The sequence below is a fragment of the Phoxinus phoxinus genome (genome assembly GCF_949152265.1).
Source record: "Phoxinus phoxinus genome assembly, chromosome: 3".
Lineage (NCBI taxonomy): Eukaryota > Metazoa > Chordata > Actinopteri > Cypriniformes > Leuciscidae > Phoxinus > Phoxinus phoxinus.
The window spans coordinates 45,185,530-45,212,244 of record NC_136878.1 but is presented as its reverse complement, the minus strand read 5'-3'; the positions used below and the strand labels follow the sequence as shown (position 1 = coordinate 45,212,244).

General features: G+C 36.7%; 2 protein-coding genes and 1 long non-coding RNA gene across 6 annotated transcripts in view; 1 reads left to right on the top strand and 2 right to left on the bottom strand.

The window, feature by feature from the left end:
- Window positions 1-1,916, bottom strand: part of dnajc25 (DnaJ (Hsp40) homolog, subfamily C, member 25) — an 11,345-nt gene extending 9,429 nt beyond the window's left edge. The window contains exon 1 of the mRNA XM_079606446.1: window positions 1,353-1,916. Coding sequence (XP_079462572.1) covers window positions 1,353-1,640 — 288 coding nt within the window. The 5' untranslated portion in view covers window positions 1,641-1,916. The remainder of the gene's footprint in view (window positions 1-1,352) is intronic.
- On the top strand, window positions 847-26,715 carry LOC306995131 (UDP-glucuronosyltransferase 2C1-like). 4 transcript variants are annotated; one of them, XM_079606431.1, is made up of 7 exons: window positions 847-1,185; window positions 6,394-7,185; window positions 21,181-21,329; window positions 23,342-23,473; window positions 24,749-24,836; window positions 24,924-25,143; window positions 26,151-26,715. In XM_079606431.1, exons 1-7 carry the CDS (start codon window positions 1,113-1,115, stop codon window positions 26,446-26,448), a joined length of 1,752 nt encoding a protein of 583 aa, XP_079462557.1. In that variant the 5' UTR covers window positions 847-1,112; the 3' UTR covers window positions 26,449-26,715. The 4 variants fall into 4 exon arrangements, with proteins under 4 accessions (XP_079462557.1, XP_079462558.1, XP_079462559.1 ...); XM_079606432.1 differs by lacking the exon at window positions 847-1,185 and adding an exon at window positions 3,154-3,223 and having other exon boundaries at window positions 26,151-26,713; XM_079606433.1 differs by lacking the exons at window positions 847-1,185; window positions 6,394-7,185 and adding an exon at window positions 15,149-15,933 and having other exon boundaries at window positions 26,151-26,713.
- On the bottom strand, window positions 6,740-15,116 carry LOC306995147. The gene is made up of 3 exons (XR_013796808.1): window positions 15,010-15,116; window positions 6,964-7,059; window positions 6,740-6,872 (listed from the first exon to the last, which is right to left on the bottom strand). It is a non-coding gene; the product is annotated as an uncharacterized lncRNA (long non-coding RNA).

Below are 26,715 nucleotides of genomic sequence, written 5' to 3'. Positions count from 1 at the left end.
GTATTCAAGAGCGGCGGTTTGAGTGGGTTTTCTTCACTCTTGTGGACACGTACCAAAATATCTGGATTTGCCAAAGTTAGTGGAATCTTTTTTAGATATTTAAAAGATCAACCACAAATTTCACATCAGGTTGAAGTTGCTCATATGATTTGCTGCTAAAATTTCACTAATGTGACCACAACAACTTTACCAAGTTGCAGACTTCTGTTTTAATGGGTTAAGTTCACCCAAAAAATGTTGTTTTTATTACTCGCCCTCATGTCGTTCCAAACCCGAAATACTTTCGTTCATCTTCGGAACGCAAAATATTTTTGATGAAATCTGAAAGATTTATTTCCCTTCTTCATTGACAGCTACGCAACTACCGCTTTGACGCTTCAAAAAGTTCATAACAAGATTGTAAAACTAATCCATATTGAGCGGTTTAGTCCAAATTTTCTGAAGAGACTCGATCACTTTATACAATGAACTAGGGCTGTTAATCGATTAATCTCATCCAAAATAAAAGTTTGTGTTTACATAATAAATGTGTGTGTACTGTGTATAATTATTTTGTATAAATAAATACACACATGTGCATGTATATATTTAAGAAAAATGTATTATTTATATATAAAATATTTATATTTATAGTATATACATGCAAATATTTCTGAAATATATACAAGCCTGTGTGTGTATTTATATATATATATATAATTATACACAGTACACACACATTTATTATGTAAACACAAACTTGTTTTGGATGTGATTTATCGCGATTAATAGATTAATAGCCCTACAATTAACATAATTAATTTAGGCTTTTATTCACATATAAACATTCATCAACTCACAAATTGTTCCCTTGACGTGCCAGAACAAATCTCATTGGTTCTTGAGGAAGATCAAACGTGCTGCGTAACACCAGAATGAACCTCATTGGTTCTCATGCTTGAGCTTCAGTTCACCACCACAACTGATGTGCAAGTTGACTAATGTTTGAATGTGAATAAAAGCCTAAATTCAGTCTGGTCATCATATAAAGCGACCGCGTCTCTTCAGAAAATAGTTTTACGACCTCTTTATGAACTTTTTGAAGCGTCAAATTGGTAGTTGCGTAGCTGTCAATGGAGGTTTCATTAAAATATCTCCATTTGTGTTCCGAAGATGATCGAAACTCGGGTTTGGAAAGGCATCAGGGTGAGTGACTGACATAATTTTCATTTTTGGGTGCACTGTCCCTTTAATGCGCATTCTGACTATTATGAAACTCTAGAATATCCACCTCACCGCAATCGGAATGAAGATGTTAGATTTCTTAAGCGCAAATTCAAGAGCTGCATGCTTGTATTTTAGGTTAACGTTACCTTGAGTGTCTCATAAGCGGTAGCGACGAGCATAAACTTTTGCTGCGCGGTGTCGCGGGTGTCTCCGGTCTCTCCGGGCTGGTACCGGTCCGGGTGGTATTTACGGGCCAGCTGACGGTACGCGCGACCGATCTCCGCTTTACTGGACTCACGCGAAACCCCAAGCACATCATAGCAACTCTGAGTCCCGCAATACAGTCCCTCGATGAGCGCGGTGACCGAAGAAAACCCCAAAATAAAGACAAAACAGATCCATATAGTGAGTCTCAGCTCCACGGACGCGGCCATGTCAGCATTCTGATGCTGCGGTCGCTCTCTGATGACGCAACCTACACGTGTTGAACACAGTACACTGTGCTGTCAAATTACTAGTCAAGTCTGTCTTCAAGGTCCTAATGCTCCCTTTCCCATTTCGACTACTCTAATCTATCTTTCCAAATAATATTTTTTAGATCAATTCTTAATTAAAGTCAGATCTCTTTGAATAGTAGATTCAGTGACCAAGATTGGAAAGACTTCTGTCTTCTTCGACTACAAAGAAAAAAAATTCCCATTGTTTGAACTGGAACTTTACTATGAACTTTCAATTTAATGACAGTAGTTCACCCAGTTGCTTCATTTTGTCATCTATGAAGAATCAAGTACTCACTTATTTTGAAATGGTGTTTATTGCACAAGAATTTTGGATTGACTTTTCAAAATTTGTAAAAAGTAATTAATCTCTAAACTTCTGTATTAGCCTTTTGTTTTTACCCCTTAAACCCTTTTCATATTAAGTTTATAATTACTTTATTACTTATTCCTTGCAGAATTTTACATTGTTAGTTATTTTCACAGAAAGAATTCAATAGCTTTAAAGACTATTCTATGGTGTAGGCTAATACTTGAGATAGATACGCTTAGACACTAGCTGAATTCATATTCATATTCACAAAAGCAAATTTAGTAACCAAATGCCTATATATGTATTGCTTTTAAAAATAAATCCAAATCAGTGTACCGTAACGATTAAAAAAAAGCCTGTGCTTTTATTTTTTAATGCTCTGATAGCGATTCCCCTTTTCTTATAGAGGCTAATTTATGTTTTTTAATAATCAATTGCTAGATTTCCCTGCCAGTAAAATGAAAAATCTATAAAAAGTGAAAAGAAAAATTAAGTTACACAAGCAAGCTGATGTTATAAAGGCATTGAGACTATAGATGCTAAAAGAGGGACATGATCTATACTATTTCTTTAAAACTAAAGATCGGTTAAGACCTTCTATGGAGTTAGAATCATGACAAAACCTCGCACACGCACAAAACGTGTTTTACTCACACCCAACTATTCACAAACAAACTCAATGTGGTTTGCAAATACAAAACATCACTCACAAACTAATGCATTTTGTTCTGCAAATAAAAAAACGTACCTTCAAACAAACACAGTATGTTTTACATATACAAAGAAACGTATTTCTTCAATGACAAAAATATCCTCCAAGTACAAACTAAAATCTTTCAAGTACAAAAAAAAATCCTTCGAGTAAAAAAAAAAAACCTTCAAGTACAAAACAAAATTCTACAAGTACAAAACAAAATCCTTCAAGTACAAAACAAAATTCTACAAGTACGAAAAACTGTCACGTGACTTTTGTCACTAATTTTCCGCCTTGCTGATCCACACACAATGCCTTCAGATCCACACACGCAAGTAAACGGTCATGTAATTCGCAGTCCACAACAGCAGGTGGCGTTGTTACCGACTTGCTTGACGCCGCCACGGACATGGAAAGAGAAGAGAAGAAGAAACGCTAACGTGGTCAAAGAGTATAGAAGTAACTCTTTGACGTGGTGGCGGACGTTTTTTGAACACGATGAGCGGCCAACAGGTGAGTTTACAGTCGTTGCTGGTGAAAAATCAAATGTTAGTATATTTTTAGTTGGTAAATATCAAACTCCAGACATGTCTGTCGTGGGTAGGGTGAATGGCCGTAGCTAGCTATGACTATGGTCACCGAGGTCCGGACCGCGGTCATTTTTATTTATAATAAAAAAAAAATGTCAAGCTCTCTGAATGATTAATTAGCCGTTTAAAACCACTTCATATGAGTGTTTGCAATTCATGTCGCTGCGAGAAGGTAACGTTAGAACAGTGAACGTGCTTGAGAGCGTGTTGTGAGGGCGCGGGTGCAGCCTCAAGGCCCGTTCACACCGCCAGCGATTTTGTCGCTGTATGTCGCTAGTCTCTGTACTGTGAAGTCGCTTGTGGGCGTTGGTAGTGCTGTCGCTCTAATGTTATTGGTTGACTGGACGTCTGGCCATATCTATACTAAATACCATCACAAGTGATAACTAACTTTATATTATTTTGAATTTGACTAGAAATTATAGGCTCAAAAGAAACGGTATGCTGTTGGGAGAGTGTTTTTATATTCCCATAGCAGTATTCAGTGGATTAAATCATTTACTAGATTAACGATCGATCAAGCAGCAAATTAAACTCACTCATACGGTCATTAATGACTAAAACGTCATTCGTATTTGACAAATAATACAGTTTCTTGTCTCTAGTAGTCAACACAATGCAGGGGAAACTGTAAAGTGAACTGCAGCAGTGCTAAACTTGCATCAAAAACTTACAACACTCGAACTATAAATGAATTAAACTCACTGAGACTGTCGACAGTTTCTTTTCCATGCATCATTTTATTATATCCACGAATGTGGTTAGTCAAATCATATAAAACAGTGAAATCGCCCTCGAACTCTGTCTTGCCTGCACTCCGAGACGGTGACGTAACGTGAGCTCCACTGAAAGTCTTCTTTCCTATTGGTTGTCGCTCGCGAAAATCGCTTCTCATTTGCATAAAGTTGAAATTTCTGAACTTTTGTCGCTTGTCTCCTGTCGCTTGACACGCCCACATTCTGTCGCCAACGGTCACTGTCGCTCGTGTCGCCGGAAGTCGCCAGCGCTCCATTGAAATGAATGGGATCTTGTCGCTGCGTGTCGCTGGCGGTGTGAACGGGGCTTCAGTGTTGCCAGATCCACCTATTATACGTCTTTTGGACTCGTTTTGGACTGGAGTTTGATATTTACTAACTAAATATATACTAACATTTGATTTTTCACCAGCAACGACTGTAAACTCACCTGTTGGCCGCTCATCGTGTTCAAACAGGGTGTCCGCGGGGTCTTAAAAAGTATTAAAAGTTGATAAATCCATTTTGGGAAATACTTTAAAAGGTATTAGGCTAAAAGGTCTTAATCCCGATTTTATGAGGTATTACATTTTGTTCAAGCTTTGTCCAAAGAGTTTGACTCAAAAGTATGCATGAATATATTTATTTCCCTCCCCATTAGCTACTAATAAAAAACAACGGCGTAGTCGGTCAGTGAGATCAGATCGCCGCACACAGGTGATGTCACATATTTTGCGAAACGCGCGGTTAGGTTAAATAAAAAAACTATTAGGTGATGTGTCATCGTCCTCTACATGGCACAAACAACTGTTTATTAAGTTAAAGGTGTGTTGCTGATTAGAACTTGAAGTAGGGGTGTGCGATAGGCCTATCTCTTGATCGTGGATGATAAATGTCTCCACGATCTGCTTTTGAAGAAATATCGTAGGATCGTGCATTTTATCAGTTTGCAGTTCTGGCGCCTCAGTCTCAACATACTGTACAGCGCGACGTATATCCACATGAAATGCAGAGGAACGGGACACTGTAGTTCATAAAAAATAATTATTTGCATGTGCTTTAAAGCCTTGCCGGTTAAACATGTCATTCGCTGCTGATGCGCTGTTCTAACGGGCGCTTTTCTGAGCGCAATAACGTTACACCCCGACGCGCACATGCACTAAAAGCCTGTTAACAGAGATACTGGACTAAGTTACAATTACAATGACAATTAAAAATTTTGGGAGAACTATCCCTGTTAATAAAACGACAAAATACAAAGAGCAAATCACTCACTCTTGACTGAGAACTTTAATAGTAGCCTAGCTTTAATAAGAATCAATGTACAATGTATACAGTGAAGTCTAAGTTGTGTTTTATTTTCATATTTGTTCATTTAATTACTTTCTTCAATGCAGTTAAATACACCTGTAGCTGAAAAAAATAAAGCATTGTTTATTTCATTTGTATATTAAGTCGTGTATGTGTATCTTTGTTCTTAATTTTTAATTACAAAGAAAATAATGACAAAGATTTTTTATCTTCGCCACTTTGGCCTAAATGTCTGCCATTCTTTTTATTTTATATTTTGTTACCTAAGGCTTTGTTTTTAAAATAGGGACATTAGTTTGGCTGTGATGCTCAGTCACTTGAAAAATAGTAAAACCAACATGAAAAGGAATCGTGATAAAATCGTTAATATTTTGAGAAGGTCTTCAAAAAGTCTTAAAAAGGTATTGAAATTAACTTCAGGATTCCTGCATATACCCTGTCAAAAAACGTCCGCCACCACGTTAGCGTTTCTTCTTCTCTTCTCTTTCCATGTCCGTGGCGGCGTCAAGCAAGTCGGTAACAACGCCACCTGCTGTTGTGGACTGCGAATTACATGACCGTTTACTTGCGTGTGTGGATCTGAAGGCATTTGTGTGTGGATCAGCAAGGCGGAAAATTAGTGACAAAAGTCACGTGACAGTTTTTCGTACTTGTCGAATTTTGTTTTGTACTTGAAGGATTTTGTTTTGTACTTGTAGAATTTTGTTTTGTACTTGAAGGTTTTTTTTTTTTACTCGAAGGATTTTTTTTTGTACTTGAAAGATTTTAGTTTGTACTTGGAGGATATTTTTGTCATTGAAGAAATACGTTTCTTTGTATATGTAAAACATACTGTGTTTGTTTGAAGGTACATTTTTTATTTGCAGAACAAAATGCATTAGTTTGTGAGTGATGTTTTGTATTTGCAAACCACATTGAGTTTGTTTGTGAATAGTTGGGTGTGAGTAAAACACGTTTTGTGCGTGTGCGAGGTTTTGTCATGATTCTAACTCCATAACCTTCCCCTTTATTTGATTGCATAACTTTGTCTTTCCATGTGTCCTGCCAGCTCCTCCTCCACAGGCTTGTTCCTGCTTAGTGAACGCATGCAGAAGTTTGTTCACGGCTGTCATGAGTCCCAGAAGAAGCTCCAGTCTTTTCCCTTTGCTTGTTCTCCTGAACCTGAACCTGCTGTGCGTGTCAGGAGGGAAGATCCTCGTCTGGCCTGCCGAGTTCAGCCACTGGCTCAATGTAAAAGTCATCATAGACGCGTTGATCGAAAGAGGACACAATATCACAGTGGTCACTCACACGGCCACACCGTCCGTCAAAACCACGCCATCCGAGGGCTACGACGTGGAGATTATACAGGTTCCTCACACAAAGCAGGACATCCTGGAGAACATGGAGAGGATGCTGAAGGTCTGGACTCATGAGCTGCCGAATGACAACTTCATCAAGGCTTCACTGAAGATCAAGGAGATGATCGACGTCGGCACGGAGCAGAACCGGGCCGTGTGCACTCAGCTCTTCGCCAGAGAAGACCTCCTTGAGAAGTGGAGAGCAGAGAAGTTTGACGCGTTACTGGCCGATCCTCTGTTCATGTGTGGGGAGCTGCTGGCACAGAAGTTGAACTTACCTTTAATCCTCAGTCTCAGGTTTTCCTTTGGTAACACGTTTGAGAGACTTTGCGCACAACTGCCGGCTCCGCCATCCTACGTCCCTTCCATCGGCACTGAGTATACAGACGAAATGAGTTTCATGCAGAGACTGAAAAATGTTCTGTTCTATGGCGCACAGGATTTTTTGTTTTATCTGGTCACTAAATCAAAGTGGGATCACTTATATACAGAAATCCTGGGTAAGTAGCCTATAAGTACGCTTGCATTTCATTTCTGTGGCAGGACTGCATTCAGAGGTGGACAACTTCCTTACTTGAGTAAAAGTACAGATACTACTGGTCAAATATTACTCCGTTACAAGTAAAAGTACAGACACTACTGGTCAAATATTACTCCGTTACAAGTAAAAGTACAGATACTACTGGTCAAATATTACTCCGTTACAAGTAAAAGTACAGATACTACTGGTCAAATATTACTCCGTTACAAGTAAAAGTACAAATACTACTGGTCAAATATTACTCAGTTACAAGTAAAAGTACAGATACTACTGGTCAAATATTACTCCGTTACAAGTAAAAGTACAGATACTACTGGTCAAATATTACTCTGTTACAAGTAAAAGTACAGACACTACTGGTCAAATATTACTCCGTTACAAGTAAAAGTACAGATACTACTGGTCAAATATTACTCCGTTACAAGTAAAAGTACAGATACTACTGGTCAAATATTACTCCGTTACAAGTAAAAGTACAAATACTACTGGTCAAATATTACTCAGTTACAAGTAAAAGTACAAATACTACTGGTCAAATATTACTCAGTTACAAGTAAAAGTACAGACACTACTGGTCAAATATTACTCCGTTACAAGTAAAAGTACAGACACTACTGGTCAAATATTACTCCGTTACAAGTAAAAGTACAGACGCTACTGGTCAAATATTACTCCGTTACAAGTAAAAGTACAGACACTACTGGTCAAATATTACTCTGTTACAAGTAAAAGTACAGATACTACTGGTCAAATATTACTCCGTTACAAGTAAAAGTACAAATACTACTGGTCAAATATTACTCCGTTACAAGTAAAAGTACAGACACTACTGGTCAAATATTACTCCGTTACAAGTAAAAGTACAGACACTACTGGTCAAATATTACTCCGTTACAAGTAAAAGTACAGACGCTACTGGTCAAATATTACTCCGTTACAAGTAAAAGTACAGACACTACTGGTCAAATATTACTCCGTTACAAGTAAAAGTACAGATACTACTGGTCAAATATTACTCCGTTACAAGTAAAAGTACAAATACTACTGGTCAAATATTACTCAGTTACAAGTAAAAGTACAAATACTACTGGTCAAATATTACTCAGTTACAAGTAAAAGTACAGACACTACTGGTCAAATATTACTCCGTTACAAGTAAAAGTACAGACACTACTGGTCAAATATTACTCCGTTACAAGTAAAAGTACAGACGCTACTGGTCAAATATTACTCCGTTACAAGTAAAAGTACAGACGCTACTGGTCAAATATTACTCCGTTACAAGTAAAAGTACAGACACTACTGGTCAAATATTACTCCGTTACAAGTAAAAGTACAAATACTACTGGTCAAATATTACTCCGTTACAAGTAAAAGTACAGATACTACTGGTCAAATATTACTCCGTTACAAGTAAAAGTACAGATACTACTGGTCAAATATTACTCCGTTACAAGTAAAAGTACAGACACTACTGGTCAAATATTACTCCGTTACAAGTAAAAGTACAGATACTACTGGTCAAATATTACTCCGTTACAAGTAAAAGTACAGATACTACTGGTCAAATATTACTCCGTTACAAGTAAAAGTACAGATACTACTGGTCAAATATTACTCCGTTACAAGTAAAAGTACAGATACTACTGGTCAAATATTACTCCGTTACAAGTAAAAGTACAAATACTACTGGTCAAATATTACTCCGTTACAAGTAAAAGTACAGATACTACTGGTCAAATATTACTCCGTTACAAGTAAAAGTACAGATACTACTGGTCAAATATTACTCCGTTACAAGTAAAAGTACAGATACTACTGGTCAAATATTACTCCGTTACAAGTAAAAGTACAGATACTACTGGTCAAATATTACTCCGTTATAAGTAAAAGTACAGATACTACTGGTCAAATATTACTCTGTTACAAGTAAAAGTACAGATACTACTGGTCAAATATTACTCCGTTACAAGTAAAAGTACAGATACTATTGGTCAAATATTACTCCATTACAAGTAAAAGTACAGATACTACTGGTCAAATATTACTCCATTACAAGTAAAAGTACAGATACTACTGGTCAAATATTACTCCGTTACAAGTAAAAGTACAGATACTATTGGTCAAATATTACTCCGTTACAAGTAAAAGTTGTAAAGACCAATTTTTACTTGCGTAAAAGTACAGAAGTACTCGTTTTTAAAAGTACTTAAGTATCAAAAGTAAATGTGAATGCATTGTTTTATTATTGTTGCATTGTTGTATGTAATAATTACAGTACCATATGCCTCTGAATCTCTGCCTGCCCTTATATCAATATCACATGTATTTCTAGAACACAGTTCCTGTGGGATTGAATAAGTCACTCAATAACGTCCACAATGGGTTCGGACACCCTGGTCCCAGTCTTTTGGCTTTTAGTATGAATATGTTCGCCTTACTGTTATCTATAAGCTGTGCTCCAAAACAATGACAATATTCGCATTTAGAAGACCAAACCCAACATTGAAAATTAAAATCAGGTTGATGTCAGAATCCAACGTCAGATTGACGTTAATCTCCAACGTTGGACATGCGTTGTATTGTGGTTGAAAATCGGGGAAACCAACATCAGTCGAGTTCTGACGTCAACCCGACTTTCATTTCCAACCAAAATGCAGCCCAAATCATCCCATACTCAAGGACCTTGACAGAAATGTAGTGGAGGAAAAAGTACGATATTTGTCTTTCAAATATAGTGAAGTTAAAGTAAAAAGTTTCCAGAAAAAGTAAAGTACAGATACTCAAAAAGTGTACTTAAGTACAGTACTCAAGTAAATGTACTTTGTTATGTCCACCTCTGACTGCATTGCCTTATTTTTCTAGACACGATAAGTTGCCTCTTCATAAATGTTTTATCTGGTGTACATCTGATAAGAGGCCTCAGTGTAAGATTCATGTATTTGAATTGCATGTCAAATTTTCATCCATTTGGATTACAGTTCTTACATATAACCGAAGGTGATGAATAGTTCAAATTCACAAAAGCAAATTTAGGAACCAAATACATTTTATGTATTTCTTTTAATACCAAAACAATTCTTATAGCTAAAAAACTTAATAAGTCCTTTTTAATGCTCTGATAGTGATGAAAATTAGCATTTATGCTAATAATCTGGCTCATTTACAGTCTCTACAGGAGTGTAAGATTGTTCATTAATGTGCACTTTTAAGTGAATAAATACAATTATTCATCTTTTCTTATATAATTGTGTTAGTAAAGTGATGGGGTTTTTTTTAAGGAGCGTTATTTATTTTTTGTTAGATTTCCCTGCCAGTAAAATAAATAAATGAAACCAGAAACGGGTAACATTTCTGTAATTGTACTATTAAACAAACGTGTTTTAAATACTCAATCACCGGGTTTATATATTTATCAATAAATTTAATTGGTTTCAATCTCATTCATTTTGACTGAATATTGCTTGTTTTCTCAGCTAGCCATATTTTAACCATGTTCATTCTTTTTAAATGGGTAATGTTATTGTTTTCATAAACAATTTGACTGCATTTTGAAAATACGATTTTTATACGAGTAATAAACTGACAAACATGCGTCACATTAAGTTTAGTTTAACGTTAAAACCGTGTAATCCAAATGGGTGAAAGATGTAAATGCATTTAAGTACATAACTCTTAAATTTGTGCCACAATATTGTTTATTTTGAATTCGACACATAGACACATAAAAAGCTATTGAACATTTCCAACATTTCCAAATGAAAATTAATTTCATTGATGGACTTGTTGATGGATCTTGTGACCGCTTGCCCCAAGGAAAACACACTTCACAGACATGCTTCTCCCTCCAAAGGCATGTCAGCAAACTCATGCAAAATGATTGACAGGCAGAAAGTGTTCTCTGATTGGTTAAAAAAAAGCTCAGGCCACTCTTATTGCTGTTTACAGGCCCTACATCGGTTCAGTTGAGGGTAATATGGGGCAACTATATACTCAATGAAATGTCTACATTTCTTGTTATATACCAAGACATGTTAAAATCACCATGGGACAACCTGTCACCAACAAACAACTACGATCCACTCAATTCCCGATGGACAAAATCAAGTCCCGCGTTACATGCCTTCTTGTAAAAAGAAAAAAAAAAAGTTTCACTTTGAAATTATCTCACAATATTCCCTTATTCGAGCTGAGTCGTGGTGTGATCATGTCAATGCGGAGATTGGGCCAGTTTACAAAAGTGTAAGAACCCCAGGAAAAAGTCAGTGACAAGATTCATACATATTTACAAAGTTATTAAAGGAGAACTCCGATCAATTTTAACATGGAGCTCATTTTTTTGTAAATTTGGAGTGCTATCAATACAGAGAACAACGACAAAAATCGGTGTTGCCTACACTGTGTTATCCTCTTTTTAAAATTTGCACCCTGTTGACTTCAATGGGGCAAGTTTTAAACCTGCTTTTAGCCTCTTAACATCCTTGATGTGTCATTACAAGTGCCCAGCCATGTTGAGTGATTCCTTCAGAGTGAACACGAGTGAATCTGACTGCAGTAGATGTGAAAGATATTAATAAAAATGATGTTATTTCAGCCAGCGCACAGACCTGTATTTAGTTCCTGTTTTCAGTCGAAGTCCACAGTAGTCGATTGTCGAGTTCACGCGTGTGATCATCAGTAACTAAACCTGTCCACGTCAACTCGACAATCGACTACTTTGGACTTGCGCTGGCTGAATTAACATCATTTTTATTAATATCTTTCACATCTAGGTTTAAAACTTGCCCCATTGAAGTCAACAGGGTGCAAAAAAAAAAAAAAAAAGGGATAACACGGTGTAGGCAACACCGATTTTTGTCATTGTTCTCTGTATTGATAGCACTCCAAATTTACAAAAAATTGACCGGAGTTCTCCTTTAAGGATATAAGAACCGGGATTAAACACAGGGAAAATTAAAATGAGCTCCAAAAACCAAATCTACACTGTGACACAAATCTTCATTTCAGTTCAAAACTTTAACCAAGGTTATTTATAAAAAGAAAAAACTGTGATATTTTGTAATCGTAAAACTGTATATAATCTGAGATCAGTTTTTGTGACACAATCTTCCATATAAAAAGTTGTGAAACACAGGATTTCCCTTTCTTGAGCCGCACCTCATAATTCCTATGAATCAGTGTCATGTTACACTTGAGCATATAAGAAGATTATACAAAGTGTTCACAAATGGCCTTAAACATGAAACATGTGACAAATTCTGGGTGACAAATTAAACTTGCATCTCTGGCAAGAACTTTAAACAGTATTTTATTACGTTCTCAAAGTCATATCTGACCAATAAGCAACTGAACATCATGAGTTAGACGGTTGTATAGAGTCCCAACCCCCTCACCTCATTCTTATAGCGAAAAGTTCATTGTCGTTCTGAATAGCCTCAACCTTCACACACACACAATACGAGAAACATAAAACCACTGATAATGTGCACTTTGCCATGCAGTAATTTCAACCTCGAGTGCACCGGAGAAGTACATCCAGCAAACTACAATACATGATCAGAAGATTATATGGGCCGTTCCTACCATGTGATGCCTTATGCACTTTAAAATCGTTCTTTTTTTAAAGTTATCAAGCGCATTAATTTTCACCGTGTCATCAAGATGCTGTCACCTCACTGATGATGCACATTATGTGTTATCTGTTCTCTGATATCTTATAGAAAGACAAGTACTATTTCATATGTTTCATATGCATAAAAAAATGCAATATTAACAATTCCATATGGTTGTCTTGTGATCTCAATATGAGTTCATGTTAGTGAGGAGAACGGGGCAATTAACAAAAGTGTGGGAACCCCAGGGAAAAAAAATACACCCTGACTGTCAGTGACAAAAGATTTACAAAACATATTCACATAGTTATTGTAACACAAAGTAACAATGTTCCAAACTTGTATCTAATGATGTACAGTATGTGGTATATTTGTGCAAATGTACGTGTGCCAGTCAGGAACATATATACTGTATGTATATTGGTCCTTTTTAAATGATATCCAAACATCTTGATATTTACAGCAAACTTTTTTCCCCCCAGATCCCAGATTATCCAAATTAACCCTTTGTCGTGTAGGGACATTTAATCTTTTGCTGTTCCAAAAATGCTTGATAAATTTTCCTGGCTTTACGGCCCAAAGAATCCGAAAATATGAGACCAGATTCATGATCTTTTAGCCCAAAGTATTAAAACGTTATAGGCAACAACAACAAAAAGCTTTTTTTCATGACCTGTAGGTGGCAGTATCCTCAAACTGCTCAGGTACCTCCAGGTTATTTTCTTATTTATGCATGGTTATTTTGTTTATTCATTTAATAATATTTATGAAAAGTACACGCTAGCATTCTTTTAAAATGAGTAATTATAATGGAAATGTACTTTAAGTGCAAACTGACTGTAATGATGTCTGACAGTTCTGCATGTTATTGCGATTCAATGTAAAAGTATTACAGTTTAAAATTATATTAAATGCACTTAGCTGAACTTAAGAGTGCTTTTTACCAAACTTAAGTGGGACTTAAGTATATCATTACATATCATTTCATAGGCTAATTACTTCTATTGTCTTTGTAATATGGTTAAAGTGTACCAACAAGCATTTGTGGTAAACTGAAATATACTTTAAAGTCATTTCTATTGAAACTTGTATGTCACATATTCAAATGTATTTGTATTTACAGATTTCTATTGTAATGATGAGTTGCAATTCAGTACATTTAAAATATATTAACTTTAAATGTAATATTGAATAACACACTACAGTTAAAATTATAATGAAGTACTTTACTTTATGTTAGTCGACACATCAAAATAAGTGTAGGCTACTTTAAAGCATGAAAAAAATATTATTAAAACATGATTTAAACTGTACTTTAAAGTAAATATTTTTGACATTATTACAGTGCACTTTATAAAAAATATCGAGTCGTGAAATTGTACGTTCTCTCTTTATGTAGCCTACACTTAAACTTTTATTTTATTAATATTATATAGTCAGCAAGTACACTGTAAAAAAATATTTTCATGATTTGTTATCACAACATTTTATCATTTGTCAAATCAACTTCGATAACTAATGTGTGAAGATAACATACTATTTTGAGTTTCTGTTTATTAAACCATTCTTCATTGTATTAACGCACATTTTTAATTACAACGAACTCAAAATTTTAAGGCAACAAGGTAACTTGCTTTTATTAAGTTAAACCAACGTTTTTTTTTTACAGTGTAGTTATTTAATACGTTTAAAATGCAGGGCCACAAGTTCACATGTAATACAATTAAAGGTAGGGCAGGTCAGAATTGTCTAAAAAAACTTTAATTAAAATTTGTTTAAACTGTCTTTATATACCAATACATAATTAAAATGCAAGTACTCTGAAATAGAGAGTATAAAAAACTGAGTGACTATAGTGTATTTAATCTTCAATAAACACAGCTCATTAATTCCATTCACTCCCACCTAAACACGGGTGCGCGAGTGCGCGCACGTGGGCAGAGCCAGTAATAGCGGCGGTAGTCATGGCGACGGAGAGTGACAGTCGCGCAAGCCAATCACTTGTTTCGTCCCGAATGGAATTAATGAGCTGTGTTTTTTGAAGATTAAATACACTAGAGTCACCCAATTTTTATACTCTCTTTTTCAAAGTACTTACATTTTAATTATGTATTGGTATATAAAGACAGTTTAAGCCAATTTGAAAAAAAAGTTATTTAGATCATTCTTACCTACACAACCTTTTCACAAGAGAATGTAGTGTTGTTTTTTCTGCGAGTGTTTCCTGACTCCTTCTCGTGACGCCACTTTCCTCCAAAGTCCTGCTGTCCCGCCCTTCACCCTAAAACTTCTTTCCTGGATACGCCTACCTTCTTAATCCAGATACAAAGTGGGAACGGTGGTTATCTGCTGCGTCTTCACGAGTGTTTCTGCCATGCACTGTTTGGGAAAGCCATGCACACTTTTCGTAATCTTCCTGTTGACTGACGTGAGCTTTACGCACGGTGGCAATGTGCTCGTGCTGCCGGGAGAATACAGCCACTGGCACAACATGCGCAACATCGTGGAAGAGCTTCTGAACCGCAACCACAGCGTGACCGTCCTGGTGTCCTCCGCCTCGCCGTCCGTCAACTTCACCGCGCAGGAGAGGTTCCCGTTCCTGGTGTTTGACGTGCCTCTGAAGGCGCACGAGGTGCACAGTCTGAGCGAACAGCTGATCAACATCTGGCTGCAGTACCCCACACCAAGCATGGTCACAATTGGTCTCCAGATCGTGGACCTGGCGGGGAAAGTGAACGAGTTTCAGCGCATCATGTGCGACTCCATGCTGCGTAATGACGCGCTGATCGCGCGCTTGAGGGATTTAAAGTTTGATGTCCTCTTATATGATCCCATGTTCATATGCAGTGACTTGCTGGCAGAGATTCTGGACCTGCCACTCGTCCTTTCTCTGCGGTTTTCACTCGGGTTTTCCATGGAGAGGATGTGTGGACAGATGCCCTCACCGCCCTCTTATGTACCGGTTCCTCCGACCGTGATGACAGATCACATGTGCTTCACGGAGAGAGTGAAAAATATGATTATTTATGTTGTTTATTCCGTCGGGTTTCGGTTGGCCTCGATGACTTTGGATAATTACTACAGTGAAATATTAGGTAAGGACTCAAACGAGTGTGTGTTTTTTCTCATGAACATCTTTATTGGCTATTGTGGAACATGTAGTTGAGCTCGAATAAGCTTAGGAGACCGGGGATGGTTGTAACAATTCCAATTTTGTTATGGGAATTTCTGCTTTGTAGTTAAACTCATCAAACTTTTATTATGTTTATTGTGTGTCTGTGTAGATATTTTCCATGCAAGTTGTTAGTGCTAATGTTTTGCCTGTTAGCTGTAAGGTGAGCTAGTGCATGGCTACATGACTCTGGGTTAGTTGTAACAACAATAAAACACACACACACACACAATGTTCAAGTGTTCAATTTTATTATGGCCAATAACACTGGCAGTAACAAACATGGTTACAAACAAACAATGTTTGTGTTCAAGTTCAATTTATAATGGTCAATTACTATGACTGAGAGTGACAAACACACTGAGACTAACAGTGACACACACACATCAGTTATATTGAAGTCAGTGTTGAATAAAAACCTTTCAAAATATTTTTTTAATCAAAATCCTTATTTCATAATGTTACATCTCACCCCAGGGTATGTTACAACTAACCCAGACTACTCCTCGTGTTTGAAACTAAACCATGCATTTTCTGTTTGTGTTGCAAAGATAATAGCTATGTCATTTAATAGCAGACACTAGTAACTAGTTTGGATCACATTTTGAACACACTGACTTCAAAGTACTACAAGATATGGACAGAAAGGTCAAAATTGTTACAACCATCCCCGTTCTCCCTAATATAGAATATACGTCACTGAAAAAAATCTCACAATTCTGAATTTTTCTCCCACTTTTGATGGAAACTCGCAATTGTGAGGAAAAATCAACATGTCCAGCATTATCACTGGAGCCTGCTGTCTGTGTCCTATGGCAAGCGTTTTGACATTTATACATTCCCAGGATATGAATTATTATCATAAATTACATTTTCACTTTCTGAAATACTAATTCTTGAAATCTGAAATTGGATTTTTCACTATAGGTTGCCATTCAAGTTCAGTTGTTGATATCAATAATTGATTTCTCATTTGAAACCTATCATCAGCTATGCATTTCTTAGTAGAAATATTATTTTTGATATCAATAATTATGTGGTAGTAACCATGTAATTATTTATATCAGAAATTATGATTTTTTTTTACTTGCAATAATTGTATTTCTGAAATGAGAATTTGGAATTTCAACTAGTAAGAAATCAATTCTATATATGAACAATTGATTTGAATGGCAGCCTATGGTGATATTTAACTATAGTGAAAATAAATTACAGATATCAAGAGTTATAGTTTTTATTATTTAAGAATTTGTATTTCTGCTAGTGATGCTGTCACTGTTGATATCAAGAATTTAAAAACAATTCTAGTGGAAATTGAATTAATAATATACAGAGTTCATTTCCTGTGAATGAATAAAAGTCAGAATGGCTCTGAAGGGAATTATTGACATTCAGATTTTGTCCAAAACTATTCAGCTGCCGGCCGAACTGATGCATGACATTCTCTCTTTAATGCGGCATATGCAGTGTTCACAGACTTGAGACACCTTTTTATTAACATTGTACATCTAGCAAAGGTATATTTTCATTGTTAAAAAAGAATGTACATACTTTTTTGGTTTGGTTCTCAAGGGAGCACCTGATGCTGCGTGGTAACATTACTTATCCTCAGTGTTGGGGAAAGTTACTTTTAAAAGTAATGCATTACAATATTGCGTAACTCCCTTAAAAAGTAACTAATTGCATTACTTAGTTACTTTCTTAGAAAAGTAATTTGTTACGTTACTTTTTCCCCACCTGGGCTGGGCTTGTTTTTTTATAACACAAAAGTTATATTTTTGGGCAAATGTAAAGACCCTTTCACACCAAAAGTGAAATAATAATCCTCAGGTTGGATTAGGAATTGTGTACAGTAGAGGAAAGCACACAAGCAAACCTTTACATCCATCTATAGTCATTTTTGCTTATTCAACTGAATAATCGAAGGTCAGACGCAAGTACATAGGTCAATAAAGTGAGATTAAATGCATAAAAATATTTAGTTAATGGAGGTTTGCGTAATATTCTGATTCTGCATTTCACTGATTGTATTTATTTTGAGGAATATTGAATATTTTTTTGTGTAAGTGAGATGAGTAAATGCTCACATTTAGTCTAGAACTACAATAAACACACACACACACACACGCCTCTGCACTTTGATTTGTCGCAACATGAGGACAGGAGAGCTGTCAGTTAATAAATGGGAAAACAAAGTAACTTGCGTTACATATTTGAAAAAGTAACTCAGATATGTTGTCGTAAATTTTAAAAGTAATGCGTTACTTTACTAGTTACTTGAAAAAGTAATCTGATTACGTAACTCAAGTTACTTGTAATGCATTTCCCCCAACACTGCTTATCCTATAAGCTGTCAGCATCACTTTCCACCCGACGGCTCACTATCTTCTTTTATTTTGAACATGGTGGATGAATGAATGATGCATTTATATAACGCTTTCATATGAACTACTGTACACCCAAAGCGCTTTACAATCATATCAGGGGATCTCTCCTTAACACCACCAGTGTGCAGCATCCACTTGGATGATGGGACGGCAGCCACCGTACAACGGCGCCAGCGCGCTCACCACACACCAGTTATAGTGCAGAGAGGAGAGAGAGTGATAGAGCCAATTCAGTGGATGGGGATTATTAGGAGGCCATGATTGGTAGAGGCCAACTGACCATTCGCAAAGACCCGCCCCCTTAGTTACTGTCGCTATGTCCGTTGTATACTGTACAACAGTTGTATACTGTTGTTGTATGAAAAATACACGCGGAGCAGAGAGGACACTGACAACACACTGACAGACACAGACCAGGTTACTTTTGATATTAAACATATTAAACAAAGTCTCACCTTTCAAATTTGGTCATTTTTTAAAAGAAATTTAAACAATAAATACCGTTTTGTGGCTCTTTAATGTGTCTGACAGATCGCTGTGTCGCCTCAGTTAAAGCTGCTCGTGAACCGATCATCTCTTCCTTCTAGTTCATTTATAGCATTAAATATGTCACTAACCCGGGAGGAATGTCGTGTCGTCTCTACCAGCCGTTTGTTGTAGTCCTTAAAAAGCGATTTCTTTAAAAGCAAATATCTTCCTTTGCTTTGAACTTTGAGCGTTGTAACTTTGCAGATGTTGTTTATGATCAAACAGCAACATTACACACTAACTAAAGTTAGAAAAGTGAAATCATATTCAACCACCCCTTTAACATTAATGACACAGACAACAGCAGGAATATTAGGTTGCTGTCACTTTAAGACAGAATGCACAAACCGAATATACTTAACTTACACACATCCGGTTTCTTTCTCAAGTGTTCACTTATGACATAACGTAAAGAATACTTGCCAAGACGGGAATTTTGACATAATTTTGTGTGTGTCAAATTCAATTCAGTGTTCGAGCGATGTCTGAAACGCTCTCTCTCTCTCTCTCTCTCTCTCTCTCTCTCTCTCTCTCTCTCTCTCTCTCTCTCTCTCTCTCTCTCTCTCTCTCTCTCTCTCTTTTGACACACAATTTTTTAATGGAAACAGACCTACCTATTAAAAATATAAAGCAATTAAAAATACTATTTGGCCAGTGGAAAAGATTGAGAAAAACTTTCTCTGAAGTGTATTTTATACTATTTGATTTATTTATTCTATACTTTGTACAAAATACTATTGTATACTGTATTGTATTTTGAAAGTATACTTTCAATGCATTGTTACAATGATCATTTCCAGCATTATTAAATATACCTAAAATATATTTTTTATAAATTGCAAATAAATAAACTTTTAAAAAATAAACAGAATTTTCCTTTCAAGTATATTTTTCTAAAATGTACTAAAGTACAATTATTTTAAAGTGTGTTAAAAGTTGTATTGTGAAAATATGTAAAAGCATAATAAACTTTTAATACATTTAAAGAAAAAAAGTGTTAGTATTTGCAATGTACTATTGAAAAAGGACTATATTTCAAATACAATAAAGGATACTTTTTTTACTAGATGTTGTCATGATAGAAATGAACTAGAACTGGGCTATAATAAACCCGAGTCTCAAGGTTGTAAACCCCTGCATCTGACTCAGAATTGCACTTACATTTTGTAAAAAGAAGATAAAGCTGTTATAACAGTGTTGATCACAACATATATATTCCTTGCAGTATTGAAAAACAAACACATTAGAGTGGGAATTGAGTGAAAGTGTAAGTTAAAGATATTATCCTTTGGCACAATGACAAAGTGCACCTATACCCTCCATAAACACGACCTTTGCCCAAATCCTGTTGTGCAAATCTTGCATTTGGGTCACTGCTCCATAGATCACACTGCACTTTTCTAAAGGCACACACACACTTGACCATGATTTCTGGGACTTTGCTTGTGTTCGTTCTGCTGTGTGGAGTGGAGGCTGGCAGGGTTTTGGTGTTGCCAGGCGAGTACAGCCACTGGCACAACATGCGGTCAATCGTAGACGCGTTAGTTGATAAGAACCACAGCGTGACGGTTCTGGTCAGTTCTTCATCTCCTACTGTACAGCACACACGGACGGAGCGGTTCAACTTCAATGTGTTTAAAGCCAACGTGAAGAAAGAAGAGGCCGATGCCGTATGGAGTGACTTTATCCATCTCTGGATGACCGACGCGGCCTCCACGTACGAGAAAGTCTCCATGATCATGCGAGTGATGTCCAACTTCATGGCGCTTGCTGCTGATACGTGCAAGAGCATGTTCCACAATGAGGATCTTCTACACACGCTTCGGGAATCTCATTACGATGTGCTTTTATCTGATCCGATGATGCCGTGTGCTGACCTGATGGCAGAGACGCTGAACATCCCGCACGTCCTCTCACTCCGCTCATCGTTCGCGTATAATTTCGAGCACTTTTGCGGTCAGATCCCCACACCACCATCCTATGTTCCTGCGGTCGCTGTGCAGGGTCATCTCACTGACCATATGTGCTTCACAGAGAGAGTTGAAAACATGCTCCTCTACATCATGTACACAACCATATTTCAATTGAACATGAGGTTTACTTTTGACCGGCTTTACACTGAAATACGGGGTAACTATTTTTTGGTCGACTTTTAGGCTTTAATTGTGCAGTTAGCTAGTCTTCCCGGATACTGTTTAAACTTGTGACTTGACCTACTGTACATCAACTGAGTAGAAATATTTCTTATGTCACAGGCAAACCTACAACAATGTGCGAGACCATGGGGAAAGCTGACATCTGGTTAATACGAACTTACTGGGATTTTGAGTATCCACGCCCAATCCTGCCTAATTTTAAATTTGTTGGAGGACTGCACTGCAAACCCGCCAAACCTCTGTCAAAGGTAATGACTTTGCTTTTCCAAATGTTTTTCTGAAATATTTTTAATGCCTTTACATTTTATTTTAATTTGTATTAAAACATTGCATCATTTTGTAAATTAAGGAATCCTCACTTGAACAGATCAAGTAACTTTGGAAAGGGATTTGGCTCTGTTGACCTTAAAAGAAACTATGGATTTGCAATGTCATCCCATTTTGTAAACTGCATATGTAACACTTTGACATGACATTTCTGATGGAAAATATCTTCCGTTTAGGTCGCTAATTAAAAGCTGGGTAAAGGGAGAAATTGCATATCAGGGCAAAAGATTTACTGAATTTTTACATTAATTTTGTAACTCAGCACAAGAATATTTTTTGAGCCAAAATACCGGCTCTGTCAATACTCTTCGATTCATTATTTTAGCCTTTTGGTCTGACTGATGGCACCAAAAGAATTTGCATGGTTCCAAACTTCTTAAATATTCTTTGCAGTGCATAACATATAACAGATGAGGAAGAATATAAGTAATGAAATATTTTACAGTACAATTTGATATTGATGCTTGGAGGAATACACGGCAACTTTAGGCCAGTTCATACAAGTATTATTTTGGGTACATTAATTGATGATAAGCTTAGGTGGGTGGAAAACACAAATCTTATTATATCGAAAGCACAAAAATGGTTATATTTATTGAGGAAGCTTAAGTCCTTTGAAGTGGATAAATCCATATTGATAATGTTTTATAGATCTTTTATTGAAACTGTTTTGACTTTTGCTATGATCTGTTGGTTTTATGGATTAAATGTTAAAAGTAGATCCCAGCTTCAGAGCATTACTCGTTTAGGGTCAAAGATTGCAGGCTCTGTACAGCTGGGTTTGTCTGCTCTGTGTGAGAGGAATGTTCTTAGGAAGTCTTTGACTATCCTGGATGATACATCCCACATTTTGTTTTCAGTGCTTTTCTGGGTTTGGGTGCTTTTTGGACCCAGTTGGTGCAATTATGTCATCTACCATCAGGGACCAACTGGGTCACGCAAACCATCCGAACCTTGACCCTTGGTAGAAATATCAAGTTGTTAGAGTGCATTATGTTTCTTGTGGGTTCAGAACCTGCATGAACACTTTCAAAGAGAGTGACACATTTATTTTCCCTATGATTGCTATTTCCTATGTAAATATGTTTACTGTTAAAGGAGAACTCCGGCACAAAATGAACCTTTGGTCTAATTACACATTGTTACCTAGTCAACCGTTATCTGAGATTTGTTTTCATGATTATCGAATGTAAATAGTTTTATCTCTAAAAACAGTTTAACCTATAACGCTATATAACGCTAGTTATTATGAGGGTCCCTACCTTCAAACCGAAGCATTGAGAACTTTGACAGTGTCCAGACAGTTTAATAAGAAGATATTTTATACATACAGTCAACTTCACGTATACAGGCAGAAGCCATCTTTGAAAAACAGACTCGATCAGTCGATCTATGAACGCCGATCCAAGTGCGCTGGACCATATGAGATTCTACACAGTTCAGCGCACTTGGATCGGCGTTCGGAGCTCGACTGATAGAGTCTGTTTTTCAAAGATGGCTTCTGCCTGTATACGTGAAGTTGACTGTATGTATAAAATATCTTCTTATTAAACTGTCTGGACACTGACAAAGTTCTCAATGCTTCGGTTTGAAGGTAGGGACCCTCATTATGCTGCCGTGTTAGTGTGGGGCTATTTTGAGCCTTGTTAGTGGTATTAACAAGCGATTTTTGTTTGTCATTACTCTATGCCCAATATACTAGCGTTATATAGCGTTATAGGCTAAACTGTTTTTAGAGATAAAACTATTTACATTCGATAATCATGAAAACAAATCTCAGATAACGGTTGACTAGGTAACAATGTGTAATTAGACCAAAGGTTCATTTTGCGCCGGAGTTCTCCTGTTAAGTAGTCTACATGGTGTATATGGTGGTTCACGTCTTGTTTTCTGTTTTTGAGTTACAGTATGTGGTCATTTGTGTGTCTTTTAGGAACTGGAGAAGTTTGTTCAGAGCTCAGGAGATCATGGCATTGTTGTTTTCTCATTGGGTTCCATGATCAACAACCTGACCATAGAAAGATCAAACATTATTGCTTCTGCTCTTGGTCAGATCCCACAAAAGGTGTGTAACTTTTTTTCTCTCTTTATAGCAATAAGAAAAGTTAATCCCACACAGAAGCCACGCTCACTTCACGCTGCATGACTCTGCATTCGTCGCTTCAGTCGAATAAACCTGATTCCCTATGGCAGATTGCCCGCTTATATAGAGGGATAGCCCCGCCGGCGGGCTCTGGCAGGCTTTCTCCCCATAGGTTCGTGCAGCTCCACTGCGTTATTCTATAATCTTCAGTAATCGGAGGAAAAGTAGTTTTCCACATTGCAGAGCTGCCAACTCTCACGCTTTCGCCGTGTGACACACGGTTTTGCCTGTTTTCACACGCACTCACGCCACACATCACATTTCTCACGCAAAAAAAAAAGAAGGAAAAACTCCCCGACCATAGATGGCGCTGATGAGCGTCACTGAACCCTATGCGCTGCACCCCGAACTTAGTAACAGAAGAAGAGATACAAGAAAGACGGCGGGGAAAACCGCGACGACTGGTGATGAGAATCTGAGCTCAGCTGAGAGATATTAGTAAATAAACCCGAACTTACCGAAATGTATGCCTCGGATAATCAGTGTTTTTCAACCGCGGTAAGAAGTCAATAAAACAGGTAAATGGTAAATCTAAATGGACTGCAAAACAGGTCGGCTAGAACAATGTCACATAAGTTACGTTTACATCAGGAAAGCAATTTAATGACCATTTATAGGCTGGAAAAATTAGCTAGAGAGTTTTGTTAAATATGTCCACTATATTAGGCTACATATTATATTTTTACTTATATCATTAAAATATTATAAAGTTGTTATTATAATAAAGAACACATTATATTTTATTTAAGTTGTTATTTTTAACCTTTAATAAAACAATAGGGCTCTCTATGTTTTCAGCATTAGTGATTTATTTGTTAACATGTATCTACTGTAACTAATAATTATCAAAATGAATCGATATTGAATCAAGATGTCAAGCAATAATAAATACAGTAACCGGCCAGCAATTGTAACCATGCAGCTAAACATTGTAACATGTTGTCAGTAAACTTAATAAAAATAAGTTACCAAATGTTTTGACAATCACAACTTATTGTGATGCAAGTTTTTTTTCTCCCACACACAGAAATGTGGGAGAAATTTTCTCCCTTTTTTTCTCCAATCTCACTCCAAGCTAAACTCAAAAGTTGGCAGCTATGACATTGCGTCTAGCGATGCAGTACTCGTTCCATTTATCTCAGTGTACAGAGGTTACGTTAGTAACAGAGTACTTTCTCCATATGTGTATTTGCACAGGTTGTTTGGCGTTACAGTGGAAAAACACCAGAATCTCTCGCCCCCAATACAAAACTCTTCGACTGGATCCCACAGAATGATTTGCTTGGTAAGGAAAGTGTTGTCATGTGTGCTCATTATACACAAAGAACAATAACTGGTGTCAGATAGATACTGACTTCATTTTATTTGATAGGACATCCAAAAACGAAGGCCTTCATTACCCATGGCGGGACAAATGGACTGTATGAGGCTATTTATCATGGCGTCCCAATGGTGGGTTTGCCACTGTTTGCTGACCAGCCTGACAACCTGATGCACATGAAAACCAAAGGAGCTGCTGTTGTCCTTGATATCAATACTATGAAGCCCAAAGACCTGGCAGAAGCTCTCAAGACTGTATTAAATAATCCCTCGTGAGTTAAGTCTTTCATAATTTTGAAATAATTCATTAACAAAGGGCTCTACCAGTTATTTTCAGTAGTTTTGAAACAATCCTAAAATGGCCGCCTACTAGGGTTGCCACCTTCAGTGTGGCAAAATAAGGGACACCCATTCACACAAAATTACACTAAACCATGTCAAATTATCTATATCCATGAACGTTAGAAATGTGGGTCTTTTATAAAGTGAATTTTACTCTTTTTTTTTTTTTTTTTTACTGTTTTTGTATAAAAAAAATATTTATTTATTTATTTATATAGCCTAAATTAAAAAATATATAATAAATCCTCCTAAAACTATAAATCCTTTAAAAAAGCTATTATTTTGTTTCAAAATTACATTTTGTTGAAACAACACAAGTGTGACTTTAATCCCCCCACACTAACATAAAAAACAGATATTATTCAAATTTATTTACATTTTTTTGTAGATCTAGAAAGTGTTGTCAACCTTGCAAAGTCTCATGCCATTTGGACAAAGATAATTTTTTATTTATTTCAGCAAACGTCATTTGGGGTCGAAAAGACCCGAACAGCGCACGAGGGGTTAAAAACGTGCAGGTTTACAGCGCATGTTCACGAGACTCAGTCGCTATAGAAAGAAAGACGCTAAAATGTAATCACACAATGAGCTTCTCTACTACGAAATTGATTTCTTTATATTTGCTATTAGTATTATCCATACTGCAAAATCCTTATGTTTTTATACAACTATATGTGGGCCTAATGTAAAATACGGGACAAATCGCGTCCCTTATTGATTTGATACGGGACGCATCATCTTACTTGTAAATACGGGATGATTCTGTATTTTAAGGGACGGGTGGCAACCCTACCGCCTACACCATTCACTTTAAACCTGATGGCATGGAAAAACACTCTTGTTCAAAGTATAGCTTGTCAATATGTTTAGAAACTGTTGTACTTTTGTAGAGCTTGTCTCGTGTCTTAAGCAGCGCTTCTTTTTCTTCTCTAATCAGGTACAAAGAAAGCATCATGAGGCTGTCCAGAATCCACCATGATCAGCCGATGAAGCCTCTGGACCAGGCCGTTTACTGGATCGAATTTGTGATGCGGAATAAAGGAGCTAAACATCTACGAGTTCAGGCACATGACCTGAGCTGGTATCAGTACCACTGCCTGGACGTAGCGGCCTTTTTACTCGCAATTGTTGCACTGATCACATTCCTCTTTATTAAAACGTGCAGTTTCTTTTTCCGTAAATGTTTCAGAAAGACTCGTCTTGATGGCAAAGCACAAAAGAATAAAAAAGAGTGAATGCATGTAGCCTTGTCCTCAATATTTGCAGTATGTGTGTCCTAACGTGTGTGTGACGGCCTGTGTGCATTTTGTGTATATTGGCACTTAATGTAATAAATACATGTGATTGTTCATGGAAAGTACAAAATCTATAGATAGGAAAATGGGCATGGAAAATCAAGTAATATGTATTACAGTATTTTTGTAAATAATTTATGGCATCTGATTTCAATTTTTGAGTACCTGTAATTACATTAAACTATGTTTTAAAATCCTCATAATCAG